Source organism: Sceloporus occidentalis, unplaced genomic scaffold (genome assembly GCF_023333645.1).
Source record: "Sceloporus occidentalis isolate IW3139 unplaced genomic scaffold, rSceOcc1.0.p SCAF_324, whole genome shotgun sequence".
NCBI classification, from domain to species: domain Eukaryota; kingdom Metazoa; phylum Chordata; class Lepidosauria; order Squamata; family Phrynosomatidae; genus Sceloporus; species Sceloporus occidentalis.
In genome coordinates this window covers 124,234-137,703 of record NW_028317304.1, presented here as the reverse complement: position 1 = coordinate 137,703, position 13,470 = coordinate 124,234, and the positions used below count along the sequence as shown (strand labels likewise).

General features: G+C 46.7%; 2 protein-coding genes across 2 annotated transcripts; both read right to left on the bottom strand.

The window, feature by feature from the left end:
• On the bottom strand, positions 1-4,970 carry LOC149274553 (zona pellucida sperm-binding protein 3-like). The gene is made up of 9 exons (XM_089505338.1): positions 4,575-4,970; positions 2,789-2,907; positions 2,367-2,470; positions 2,117-2,294; positions 1,749-1,869; positions 1,590-1,681; positions 1,378-1,511; positions 654-958; positions 1-81 (listed from the first exon to the last, which is right to left on the bottom strand). The coding sequence occupies exons 1-9, from the start codon at positions 4,968-4,970 to the stop codon at positions 1-3; spliced, it is 1,530 nt and encodes a 509-aa protein (XP_089361464.1).
• A 2,539-nt stretch (positions 4,971-7,509) lies between these two features.
• Positions 7,510-12,893, bottom strand: LOC149274552 (zona pellucida sperm-binding protein 3-like). The gene is made up of 9 exons (XM_089505337.1): positions 12,735-12,893; positions 11,179-11,297; positions 11,000-11,103; positions 10,742-10,919; positions 10,549-10,669; positions 10,380-10,471; positions 9,981-10,093; positions 9,313-9,497; positions 7,510-7,707 (listed from the first exon to the last, which is right to left on the bottom strand). The coding sequence occupies exons 1-9, from the start codon at positions 12,891-12,893 to the stop codon at positions 7,510-7,512; spliced, it is 1,269 nt and encodes a 422-aa protein (XP_089361463.1).
• Between the last annotated feature and the right edge of the window lie 577 nt (positions 12,894-13,470).

Sequence of the window (13,470 nt, the reverse complement as noted above, 5' to 3'; positions counted from 1 at the left end):
CTACCGCCGTCCTGATCCGCACCAGCCCTGGGAGCAGCGAGGATCGCCTCCACGTCCATACTCCAGGCCGTCAGGGTACACCTAAGCACAAGCAGGTAAGTCTGTTGGCCGTGTCTGTAAAAAGGACAGTGACCGGGGTCACCCTTAGGGCACCTTATATCACCTAGGGTCTCCCGCCCCTCAATTAACATACCCACACACATACATGCTCCCTGTCCATTTAGCTACGCTGATTCCCAGGGGCCTGGCTGGTCTTAGTGACTTAAGTAACTAAAGTATTATCTTGGCATTTAATAAATGCAGCAGGCAACAAAAAAATTACAGATCCAAGTTTTGGATAGGCAGCAGGAGCTTTAAATTAGATGAACGCTACTGTTTAAAACGCTAAGGGGAGCCTTCCTCAGGAGCATTTCCAATAATCATTACAGAAGTTGCTTCATTAAGCTCAGCTCTTTTACTGCAATATAAAGTCAATGGAATATTGGGACAAAAAAAAAAAAAAAATAAATAAAAAAAAAAAAAAAAAAAAAAAAAGATTTGATAAGTATTTATTTTTTTGCCCAGTTCCATTAAGATAATCTGGTATTTATAAATTTTACAGCAACAACAATTAAGACGACAAGCGCAATCAGACTTATGGACCCGACTGTCACCAAAAGCCACCACTTTAGATGTTGAGGTTCCTCAGGCGTAGCAAGGGTCTGGCTGCGGTCTGCTCCCATCACCACAACGGACCCCAGAGTGGCCGACGCATCCTCTTCAAAGTCCGGTGCGACTTCTGCATTCACGGGGATGACTCTGCTACGGCCCGAGCCGGTGATGACGAGGGGCCCCAGAGCGGCCGACGCATGTCCTTGGGAGCCTGCTGCAGCATCTGCATTCGCAGAGAGGACTCTGCTACGGCCAGGTCCTATGACGACGAGGGGACCCAAAGTAGCGGATACATGTTCTTGGGAGTCTGTAGGAGATAAATTGAGATTGTGCATCACGGTTTACAAAACAAAAAGTAGAGTAAGTTTTCGGATTTTGCCCACATAATACAAAACTGAGATGACACCACATTCTAACCCCATGTACACTACCTGTTGATATACACTCATGCCAACGCCACACAATAGCTGTCATAAGCAAACATGACACCACACCTCATATACATACCTGCTATTGAGCATGACTAAAACACTTTTATGCATAATATACACCAATACGAACACAACAGTACACCTATAAACACATGGCTGCCTGGCATAAAAAATAAAAATCCTACTGGCAAATAGGCTTTAATTCCTTGCCCAAATTTTGTTAATGTTATAAGTTTTGGCCAACTAAGCTTGGTTGGTAAACACAGAGACACAGACAGGCAGAAAATAAACATACCTAGAACAGTTCTTTTCCCAAGGCCTCTGTGACCCAAATTGGACCAAAGTCCTCTGGACTGCCCAAACGGTACGGCACATTTCCTAGTCTCGCAACACCGGCAGATGTCATTTGTACCTTCCAAAGCAGACCAGCTGTAGCGATAAATTGGATATTACAGCATGAAACCCATGTGGTGTTGAGAAAATAATGCAGAGAAGTTACTAACTCACCTGTTGGTGGATTTGCTGTAGGAACAGGCCTTGTTCATTGGGTCAGGAACCTGGTTTCCTGCAGCAGCTCTCAGGTTACAGGTGATGTAGATCTAGATCAAGAAGGACATTAGAGGCTCCCCAGGAGGCACAAACCCTTCAGAACTGATAGATACTCACCACAGAGGTATCTGTCTCTGTGAACCTGAAAGCATTCACCATGAACTGCAGCGTGTCTGGACGGGGTCTCGGGGATCTGAAGGCAGAGGATGAATCCTCCTCTCTGCCATCCAACAAACACCTGCCAAGCAGAACCGGGTTACATGGATTTACCTGCAGCCGTAGCAGTACAAGGAGGGCCATCAGGGCAAGATGTATCATCTTTTCCATCCCTATAATCAGTGAAGGGGTGTACAGAACCCTTGTAGGGCTGTAAATTATTCAGATTGAGCCCTGTCAGCCTACTAGAGGGCATCAGGCCTTTGGGGGCCTAACCTTTGAGTCTGTATCGAGATTACGGATGGCAGATTACAATTGGTATACCCTACCCATTGAAGTCAATGATGTCATAACGGGGACTAGAGGAGCCATCAGGGGATAACGTGGCCACACAGCTGTCTACGAAGATCCTCATAGGCACGTGGTTCCCAACAGCGACAGAAGCCTCAATGTGGAATACTTCACCCAGTTGGAAAACTGTAGAAGTTCTTGAGGCCGTCCAGTACTCTGCAATAACAGAGCAGGGATTAGCCGAGCTACACCAAGAACACTTGAAGCCAGACTAACCACCCCAATTACCATTCATTAGCCGCAAAGAGAAGGACAGACGTTCCTCTGCCGAAATGGTGATCCTGATGGGCATCCATGTTGGTTTGATGGAATCACTGCTCACGTTACCATGTCTGCATTGAGACCAAAATAGAGTTAGGACCGAGGCTAGACCTATTATCAGTCAAGTGAAGTAGTCATACCCAGCAGTCCAACACAAGCAAATGAACAGGTACAGCAGCCATCAAGCAAAGCGACCTTTCAGCTGCCATTAGAAGCTAGCAGGTCCCTCAAAGAACTAGCAGCCAATGCTAAAGACATCACGTGTGGGTTAAAGAATCTTCACAAACCCCTTGATTTCTTGGGCTCCTTATACCCTTCCTAGTGACTCACCAGATCACAGGATCAGGGGAACTTTTGGTAGCCCTGTAATATCTCAAGCTAAACGTCACCTGGGGTAGTAGCACTGGATAGGAATTACTACAGAGTTGGTCCTGGTGACGGGAGAGTCACTAGAAGGAGCTGGGCTGTAGGTCAGGTTCGTACTGTAGATCAGGAAGTCTGGGGTCATCTGCAAGGAACAGAACTTGTGTTACAAAAGTCAAACCGGTTCTGGCACAGGTAAACACAACAAAATAGGATCTCAAGTAATTCAGGGCATCAGTTTGAAGCTTCACAACCTAAAGTTTCTTAAGCAACTTGGTAAAATTATTTTACTTGAGACAAAGTTTCTATAGCAGAGTACTTCTTATAGCTATTACGGTTTCATCCATCACCATCACCATCAGATACTGCATCTCAATAAGCACAAACACCATAAGATACAATGTTTCCTGGAACAAAGGCTTACTAAACATTCTATCCATCTACAAGTCCTCTCACTAGAATCTACAGTGGTTAAGGCCCCTGGGAATCAGCGTAGCTAAATGGACAGGGAGCATGTATGTGTGTGGGTTAGTGCATGCTCAGGGCATGTCCGTGTTTTGATTGGGGTATGTTAATTGAGGGGTGGGAGACCCTAGGTGATATAAGGTGCCCTCTGGGTGACCCCGGTCACTGTCCTTTTTTACAGACACGGCCAACAGTCTTATCTGCTTCCCACCCTCCCTCCCTATTTCTTGTGTACTAACTTTCTTTCTTTTGTCACAGCTGGCGGTTTGCGTGTCCTTGCCGGTCTGGTTTTGGTAAGTGATGGAGTTTGGATGCTGGTGGAATGGAAGGCTCAATCCTCCCCTAACCTCTGGTGTTTTATTGGACGTGCCCACCGAGCTTGTTGGACGGCTGGTGGTTAGCATTGGTGGTGGGACAGCGAAAGGTAGCTGTCAATTTTGTTTGGACGAGGGGGGAGGCGAGTACCTGTGGTCTGGATTGTGCAGTGTGAGAGGCCGGCAAGAACGGGGTTAATTCGGTTCCTGTGTTGGTTATGTTTTGAATATGTTACGGTAATGTGTTATGTATATTTGTATATTTGTATTTATTATTTATCGGTTATTGTATATTATTCTTATTGGTTTATGGTGTTTTGGGCCAACACAGTGTTTTATGGTTTTATAATAAAATTGTGCTGTGGCCTGCTTTATCCAATTTCAGTCTCCGTGTCGTTATTTGGTGGGTTAAACTGGTATTGGGTTTACAATGCACGATACACACTACCTACATACAAGCCACCCGCCTTTTACTGCAGAGAGTGCAATTATTAACAACCCCTAGTGGAGAAACTAATAAGGAACAGATTAAAGCGGTAGAGAGTAGAGAGTAATACCGGGGGGGGGGGGGGGGGGCTTAAATGTTTTAAGGCTTCCGGGTATGAATAGGATTACTATGTTACTTAACAGCAATTATGTATCCACCTGATATATTAATCCAAGAAAATCTCAGATTCAGAGTATACACCCATTCATGTTATCACCAATCACATGGAAGTTTAGCTTCAGCGGGGCTAGACTTTGGTAGAAAAACAGCCGTGGCACATTACCAAGTTAAACATTAACGCACCAGATACATGACACCAAATGTAAGAGACCCCCTGCACCAGACATACAGTATTAGTCAATGCCTATAACCTCCCCCGCCACCCCCCAAGCACAGGAATATAGTCTCATCCCCTGTGCATTACCCTCCAGCCCAAGGTTAAACTACATACATCCTACAACACATGACATCTGCCCCAAGCTTTTTAAAGAGGAGTCCCACCACCCCAGCCTCACCTGTAAGCCGCCGCCACCACCCCAGCCTCACCTGTAAGGTGTTGCCGCACTCCTGCAGCCCATACTGGAAGATCACTGTAGTCCCTGTGCTCTCGGAGCTGGGTTTACACAGTCTGGGTCCAAGGCTCAGATCAGAGGCTTTCACCAGCCTGCCATTTCTATACAGATCCCTGTTCACAGACACCTCCATCCTGTCCTCCATACACCGCACGCTGATAGGATGCTCTCCAGAGGTCTCCAGCTGCCTGGGCTGACCAACCAGCCCACCATACTGTCTACTGGACCCCCAACCAACCACAGGGTTGTTTCTCCACCTGTCCCATCGATACTGGTTTCTGGCCAAAAGCTGCTGGCTAGAGATGGCAAACACCGGCCCAGAGAGCAGGCCCACCAGAACCAGGCAACTCAGTCTAACCCACCTCCCCATTCTGACCACAAGACAAAGCACAGAACAGGCCTGTATATAACCCTGCCCCTGCCCCTGCCCCTGCCCCCACCTGGGGCAGATAATCACACTTGAATATCTCCTCCCACTGAATTCTGATACCTCCACCTGTATGTAGCAGAGGTAGCTATCCAATGGTTCACCAGCCATTATATAAACTACAAGTCCCATTATGGTTAAAGGTGTATGCAGAGCACAGTCTGCATGTTCAATCTGCATTATAAAAGGCCGATCCGAGGAAGCCCATTATATACATGTTTAATGATACTGTATTAACATCTACCTAGGTGTTAGATTTAAATAGCCCTATACAAAATCTCTTCCCAAGATGAATCTCTTCTTTAGATTTGCATGTGTCCAGCGACAGCGTTGTCACTTAGTAACTTGAGCACTCAACAAGCAGAACAGGGACGCCTTTTAACGCTTGTGTTTTCCATCTTGGCCTCCATGGAATCTTCGTCAACAAAGCAAAAATTATACAGAATTCACCCCCGTTCTTTGATGGTGCCTTTCCTCCACGATCTTAAATGTATCTTGAATGGAAAGGGATGGGGTGAAGAAATGTTCCTCTTTTACTTCCTGATCTACAGCACAAGCCTGCCCTACAACATCTTCTGGGAACTCTCCCATCATCAGGGCCAACTCTACGGTGGTTCCTATCCAGTGCTACTACCCCAGGAATTATTTTTTTTTGTGTGTGGCTCACAAACCCGTTTTTGTCGGTGATACTCTGTTACTAATGTTATACTATAATGTTTCTGCAGACATGGGAACGTGAGCAGTAATGCCATCAAGCCAACATGGATGCCCTTCAGCTCCACCGTATCTGCAGAGGAACGCCTGTCCTTGCAACTGATGAATGGTAATTGGGGTGGTTAGTCTGAACTAGAGAATTTAGCCAAAGATCCAACTAGACCTAACCTCTTCTGTGTCTCCTTACAGACGACTGGTCGGCCCCAAGATCCTCTACAGTCTTCAAGCTGGGTGAAGTATTCCACATTGAGGCTTCTGTCTCTGTTGGGAACCACGTGCCTATGAGGATCTTCGTGGACAGCTGTGTGGCCACGTTATCCCCCGATGGCTCCTCCGGTCCCCGTTATGACATAATTGGTTACTATGGGTAGGTCACACTACATGCCCAGGTGTTTCTATGGCTGCAGGTAAATCCATGTAACCCGGTTCTGCTTGGCAGGTGTTTGTTGGATGGCGCACAGGAGGATTCATCCTCTGCCTTCAGATCCCCATTGACAGCTTGGATTTTCCCCTGTAGGCAGAAGCCAACATAGTTTGATACGGCACTCGCCACGTACCCCTTAAGCCGGTAGTATTAAAAAAATATATATCGCTTGTAACGTATAAAACATATATTTACTTATATATATATTTATATTGGGTATGACAGCAATCAGGAAATGTTGCTAAAAATAAATGCCATTGTTCAGCTGTTGCACCTACAGTAGAGAAGAAATTGTGTGAGTATGACATCATAGCGCTTCTGGCTCTTTAAGACGTATCTAACCCTTCATCTGGGTTTATTTAACACACTAGAGATTATTTGTTGGATATATATCATTTTATTGATGGTCGGGGTTGAAGGTCCACACCTGTTCTCGATCTGTCTCTGCAGCTGGTCCGGTCTGGAAGTTCCAGTAATATCTGCAGCGGCTGTGAGATGGGGAATTATTCCGCCCCGTTTGGTCAGGGCAGGAGACTTGTCTACTATAAACGTTACAGAGGATTAAGGAAGAGAGGAGTCGCTCCTGATGAGTGACCCGAAGAAGGCAGACTTGAGGCCTAGAGCCGAGTCTCGGGTGCTGGTGGTTCGGGGGACCCTTTTGTATCTTCAGCTAGAATGTTTCTCTGGATTCAGGACAGAGGTTGGAACAACTGGTTAAGCAGCTCTAAATACTTGGAAAGGGGGCAGAGGATGGAGAGGACGGGCGTCCATTGATAGAACCAATCTCAATCTTTTATGTGTTATAATAGCGCACAAATGGATCTCATCATTTGGGTTTGTGCGTCTCTCGTCTCTTTGTGTTGAACACTTGAGGTGGGCGCCATACTAGTTATGGATTCATCAATCATCTAACGTGGCGGTGCATGTCCTTGTAATGGAACATATATGATGACCGTGTCAGCATCCGAATGTACTACTGGCGCTACTGATTCATCCAGCAACTATATTGCTCAGGTCCATATTTGGAGCCAGACCACAAACTGGCCACACTGGGCCCCCTGCTGGTGATTGGAGCAGACAGTAGCCGGGCTCTCGCAGTGAGTCCATAAACTGGACGGGTGGAGCGGTGGTCGGCGGCTCGCTGGGTCCTGTTGTTCTCGCTCTTCTCCCTGCAGTGTTTGGAAAGTTTATATTTAAAAGGTTTTACCTCAGAAATGCGGTTTTTCATTTTTCCTCCCCATAGTTGTCTCCAAGGTTGGTTGTTAATAATAAAATATGCTGAAACGGGTAATTTCTATACTGGATCTCCATAAGAGCTTTCAGCGCGGACCTGGCAGATCTGGACTAGTCATCCGGCACGCGACCGGCCACACGCCACGCCGCATGTATCCGGCCACACACCACGCCGCATGTATCAGGCCGCACACCACGCCGCATGTATCCGGCGACAGGCCACACCGCATGTATCCGGCCGCACACCACGCCGCATGTATCCGGCTGCACGCCACATGTATACAGCCGCAGCCGGTCATCAGACAGACGCTGGCCTTAAAGTGCTGGACATTATCCGAGCCGTCCAGGGCATCCCCGGGGCTCCTTGTGTATCAGCGGGCTGTTTAGTATCGCGTGTAACATGAATACAAACCTATTCGTCCATGTGATGTGGAGACTTTGTCACGGATACATTTCTGTCAAACTGGACAACGTTTGCTTTGTGCCTCCATTATAAAAACCCAGAATTTAAATAGTTTTTATTCCACATTTAGTTACCATTAATAAAGCTTTGGTTTATTATGTCACAAAGGCAGCCTAGTATTATATATTTGCAGACACGACTCGGTGCTTGCAGGCGACTCTTGCTGTTTAGCAAATTCTCAGAGAGATTTACAAAGGGGAACGGAGGAAACCATCACTGATGTCATACTCATCTCAGGATTCATCGACATGAAGGTGGCTGCGGTGATGTGACATCACACATAAGAGCAATGCTGATGGATTTAAGTAGCTTTCTGTCATTAAACCCCAACCTGTCTTAACGTGTGTTAATGTAATTGCCATCTTTAAATAGTATATTAAATCGTTTTTAGGTAACGTGTAATAACAGCGCTACGGAACCAGCCGGCGCTATATACATAAATATAACGCACACATATAACTCCCCCAACACAGATATGCCAAACGTCAGATACCCTCTGAACTTGCCCCGGGTCTGTGCGCTTTCCTTGGACTAATGTCTAGAATTTGTTTTACATCATAATGAGCAAAAAGAACAAATATCAGGAAAAGCAGACAAACCAATAAAGAAGCCGTATTGATTACGCGCAGGATCCTGATAGGAAGGGAATGGAGACGTCACCGGTTCTTTAGTGCCAGTAAATACATTTTAAATTTTTTTCCCCCCAGACCCAGTATTTCTGCTAGTTGGGTTTATTGTTTTCTTAGTGGGTAGATTTTTTTAATTGAAGGTTTTTATTGTTTTTGGGGGTTATATTGAGGTAACGGGGAGGAATTGAGATTTTAAGGAGTTTTATTGGGGGTTAAAGCTGGATCGATAGAGAAATATTTAGACTAAAACAAAAACTAATACAGAGAGTCTTCGCAATAAAACCTGTAAAGCGCTCACCCATCCCTCATAATTAATGCTTCCTGCAATCGCACACAGATACCAAGATATAATTCCCCCTCCTTGTATTCTGCCCAATGCATTATGGGGAAAAGGATAACTAATCCATGGAGGAAGAGGGTTATACCTGTTTTGACACAGCTATTCCAAATCTTCCTCCCAGCTCCATATTGGAAATGTGACAAACAATCTAGACCATTTATTGATTATATTATAGTAAGTCACCTTAACATTATTAGTCATTTAGAGAATGAATCGGCTCTCATGCCCCAGCATGCATTGTTTAAGCTTTTGCTGTAACAGAAGAAGCGCCAGCAAGAATCTTTTGAAATTCCATTTCCTTACCCATTAAACCCAGGATCTCCTCTCATTACTCCGTCCTATGCGGTAAGTGTCGGCACATGCCTAAATCTATGACACGCGTGTCACTCACCCACAGAACGCAGGAAACAAGACCAGGAATGAAATGGTGCTTTTAATGTTTATTTCTCTTCTGCTCCTAAGCCAGCTCAGCGCCTCATTACGTATTTCACAACAACCACAGCAAAGAGAGAAAGAGCGACAAGACTCAGGGACCCGACAGCCACCAACACCCACAGCTCCACCTGCGCAGGCTCCCGAGTCACAGCCAGAACCTGGCCACTGTCTCCTCCAATCACCAGCAAGGGCCCCAGGGTGGCCAGGTCATGGTCTATCTCTGTACGAGGTTCTGTGTGGAAAGTAGAGACATGGGTACATTTTTCAACTGCCCACCATAGAACACAGCGTGACTAACCCAGGACTTATGTTGGGCCTTTCCTATGGCCAGGTGGGATCAAAGGTTACAGAATCCCTGCTTGTCAGATTAAGAAGCCAAAGCCGAACACCCACTCGGAGCCCATCAAGTTATTCTGCCTGCTAGTCTACCATATTATGGAGCCCATTTACCATTGGCAATGGACATGGAGCATCAAATGCAGGTTAACTTGCAATATGCGATATCTGTCCTAACCAGACATCCATGTCCAAGGAGCTGCCCTCGTTTCGACCAACCAGGGGATAATTCTCGCCAGTGTCAAGCTACAGGAGGAATACTATATGCTTTGTTCTACTGGATCCATTTTTCATTGCCATTTCAATCACATCTGGAATGGATAAGTATGGAGGTTTCATGGAGTAGCTGATGGGGTTGTAGTACAGATTCTGCACTCACCAGATGCAGCCTCCCTTTCCAAAGATCTCCCGCGTCTGAACGGAGCTGGAGCGGTGCAGGTACCGGTGTCACAGCATCTGCAGATATCATTGGAGCCTTCAAGAGCCGACCAGCTGTGGAGACAACACAGGAGTCACTAACCAACCAAGATCAGCAGACTGAGCACCACTCAGATGCTATCCATAAGTGTTTTAATTGACCAGTAGATCAAGAGCTGGGTTATCCAATTATGAGCCCCGATACTCGGGGTAATGAGATGTGGAGTTACAAGCATTCTTTTGTCTATAGTTATAAAACATGGATGATGGAAGCAACTTTTACATTCATGACCTGCATTCAGGTTTTCTATTTTTTTAAATGCCTTTCATGATCTAGGCCAAGCAGCATTACCACACTCACCTGTTGGTGGATTTGCTGTAGGAACAGGCCTTGTTTAGTGGGTCTGGGACCTGGTTTTCTGCAGCAGCTCTCAGGTTACAGGTGATGTAGATCTAGATCCGGAAGGAGGACATTAGAGACACCTAAAGGAGGTATAGACCCAGGAGATCAAACTGCCAGAGATACTCACCACAGAGGCATCAGTCCCAGTAAACCTGAAAGCATCCACCATGAACTGCAGCGTGTCTGGACGGGGCCTCGTGGATCTGAAGGCGGAGGATGAATCCTCCTCTCTGCCATCCAACAAACACCTGCCAAGCAGAACCGGGTTACACGGATTTACCTGCAGCCATAGAAACACCTGGGCATGTAGTGTGACCTACCCATAGTAACCAATGATGTCATAACGGGGACCGGAGGAGCCATCAGGGGATAACGTGGCCACACAGCTGTCCACGAAGATCTTCATAGGCACGTGGTTCCCAACAGCAACAGAAGCCTGAATGTGGAATACTTCACCCAGCTTGAAGACTGTAGAGGTTCTTGGGGCTGACCAGATGTCTGTAAAGAGAATTCAGAGACCAGAGGGGTTAGTGGGGTCTCAGTTACACCCCCTAATCCAGACTAACCACCCCAATTACCATTCATCAGCTGCAAGGAGAAGGACAGACGTTCCTCTGCAGAGACGGTGGAGCTGAAGGGCATCCATGTTGGCTTGATGGCTTTGCTGCTCACATTTCCATGTCTGCAGACATGACATACATATGAAGACCAGCAATGCTCCAGTCTCCCCTCTTGCAGGCTTTAGAAAGCCACTTACCTGGGGTAGTAGCACTGGATGGGCACCACAGCAGAGTTGGTCCTGGTGATGGGAGAGTTCCCAGATGGAGTTGGGCTGTAGGTCAGGTTTGTGCTGTAGACCAGAAATTCGGGGGTCATCTGCAGACAACAACAAAAAATCCCAACATGTGAACACGGCCTCCTGAGGACATTTAATACGGCCAGACCGGCCATGACAGGTAAATTATATATGGAGCCAGAGTTTCACACACCACTATGAAAGAGACCCAGTTCTTGGAGTAAGATCTCATCTGTCTACAACTGCTAGCACATTCAGCTATGAGGGAAAGCAAGTGGGTTGGATTGATGAAGAGGTGCGATATCACTTCCCAACTACGCCCACCCCCTGTGACAGGGCCAGGCTAGCTGGCTCATGTGTCATATGAAGTTTAGCCGGGTCATGGAGCACTTTTGTGTCCGGTTCCGTATCCCGTGACCCGGTAATATATTATATTGTGTATTATTGTGTAACCGGCCCAGAGACCGATGTGGCTTCAGCTCCAGCCTTCAAGGAGACAATCCTATAATCTGGCTGGGGCTCTTAATCAGCCAACACAGCCCTGTCTGCCCAGACGGCACCCGCACTACAGGGGGGATAACACAGGTGGGGGAAACCCATTGTATCCCTTAATCCCCTCACCTGATACATCCCCTGTATACTGATGGGATTTGTGATGGGATGTGGCTGATGGGATTGGGGGTTGGGTTCGGTACACATTGCATTGAGAGTGTATATAAGTTCTGTGTGTTTGTAATAAAGAGTTCTTCTTGGTTTGCTACGAATGGTGGTCTGGATGATCCGTGGATAGCTGAGTGCTATCCGTATGAGGGACTGACTGGTGATTCCTCAGCCCTCAAACAGGGGGACCCAGCCTTGGGTACGGTGACCCTGTAACACCCCCAGGAGAAAAAAAAAAAAAATTACACCAGCCCCTTGAACAGAATTTAACATATAGCAGCAAACTGCCATTTAAAGACCAAAGTCTTAAACAGCACAAGTTTATCCCATCATAAAATATTTAAGCATTGCTTTTGATGTAAACATTAAATTAGACCAAACACTTGTTTCTGAAGGCCGCTGCTTTAACCCCCCCCCCCCCCATATTTTGTTTTTTGGGATGGGAGAATATAAAATTCAGGGGCCCTAAAACGCCTGTTCCAAAAACCTTAAGAGCCTTAATATTGGAGTATTACAATTACCCTTCCATAGGGTGTGAAAGGTTAAGAATAATCATAGTATTCCAATATCATTATTTGCCAGTTAAAGACATTTTAGGGACAAATACAGCCCTCGTTAATACAAAGTTCTCCACAGCCACATAACGTTTTTATGGAAGAACCTGCTTGCCTCAAGTTCTAGATAATCTTATTAGTTTGAGGCTTATCTTTACATCACTGGATTTAGCTTGTCTATAGCACAACATCTTCTTGGCTTCATACAATATCTCAGCCCCATTATTCTCACCAACCTACCCCATACCTGTAAAACACCACCCCCCCAGCCTCACCTGTAAGCCACCGCCACCCCAGCCTCACCTGTAAGGTGTTGCCGCACTCCTGCAGCCCATACTGGAAGATCACTGTAGTCCCTGTGCCCTCGGAGCTGGGTTTACACAGTCTGGGTCCAAGGCTCAGATCAGAGGCTTTCACCAGCCTCCCATTTCTATACAGATCCCTGTTCACAGACACCTCCATCCTGTCCTCCATACACCGCACGCTGATAGGATGCTCTCCAGAGGCCTGCAGCTGCCTGGGCTGACCGACCACCCCACCATTCTGTCTACCAGACCAATACTTAGGTGGAGGAGAAGGCCGAACTCTGTGCCCCCACCAGTCCCACTGACGCCGGTTCCTGACCAGTACATGCTGGCTGGAAACAACAAACACCAGTCCAGAGAGCAGAACTATGCAATTCAGCCTAACCCAATACCCCATTATGACCCCAAGGTAATGAGAAAGAACATAGAAGAGGTCTGTGTATATATAGTATACCCCCCACCCAGGTGGGGCAGATAATCATAATCCCACCTGGGGCAGATAATCACATGCATATTGGCTGCAGGTAAATCCATGCTTGGCAGGTGTTTGTTGGATGGTAGAGAGGAGGATTCATCCTCCGCCTTCTGATCCCCGAGGCCCCGTCCAGACACGCTGCAGTTCATGGTGGATGCTTTCAGGTTTACTGGGACTGATGCCTCTGTGGTGAGTATCTCTGGCAGTTTGATCTCCTGGGTCTATACCTCCTTTAGGTGTCTCTAATGTCCTTCTTCCG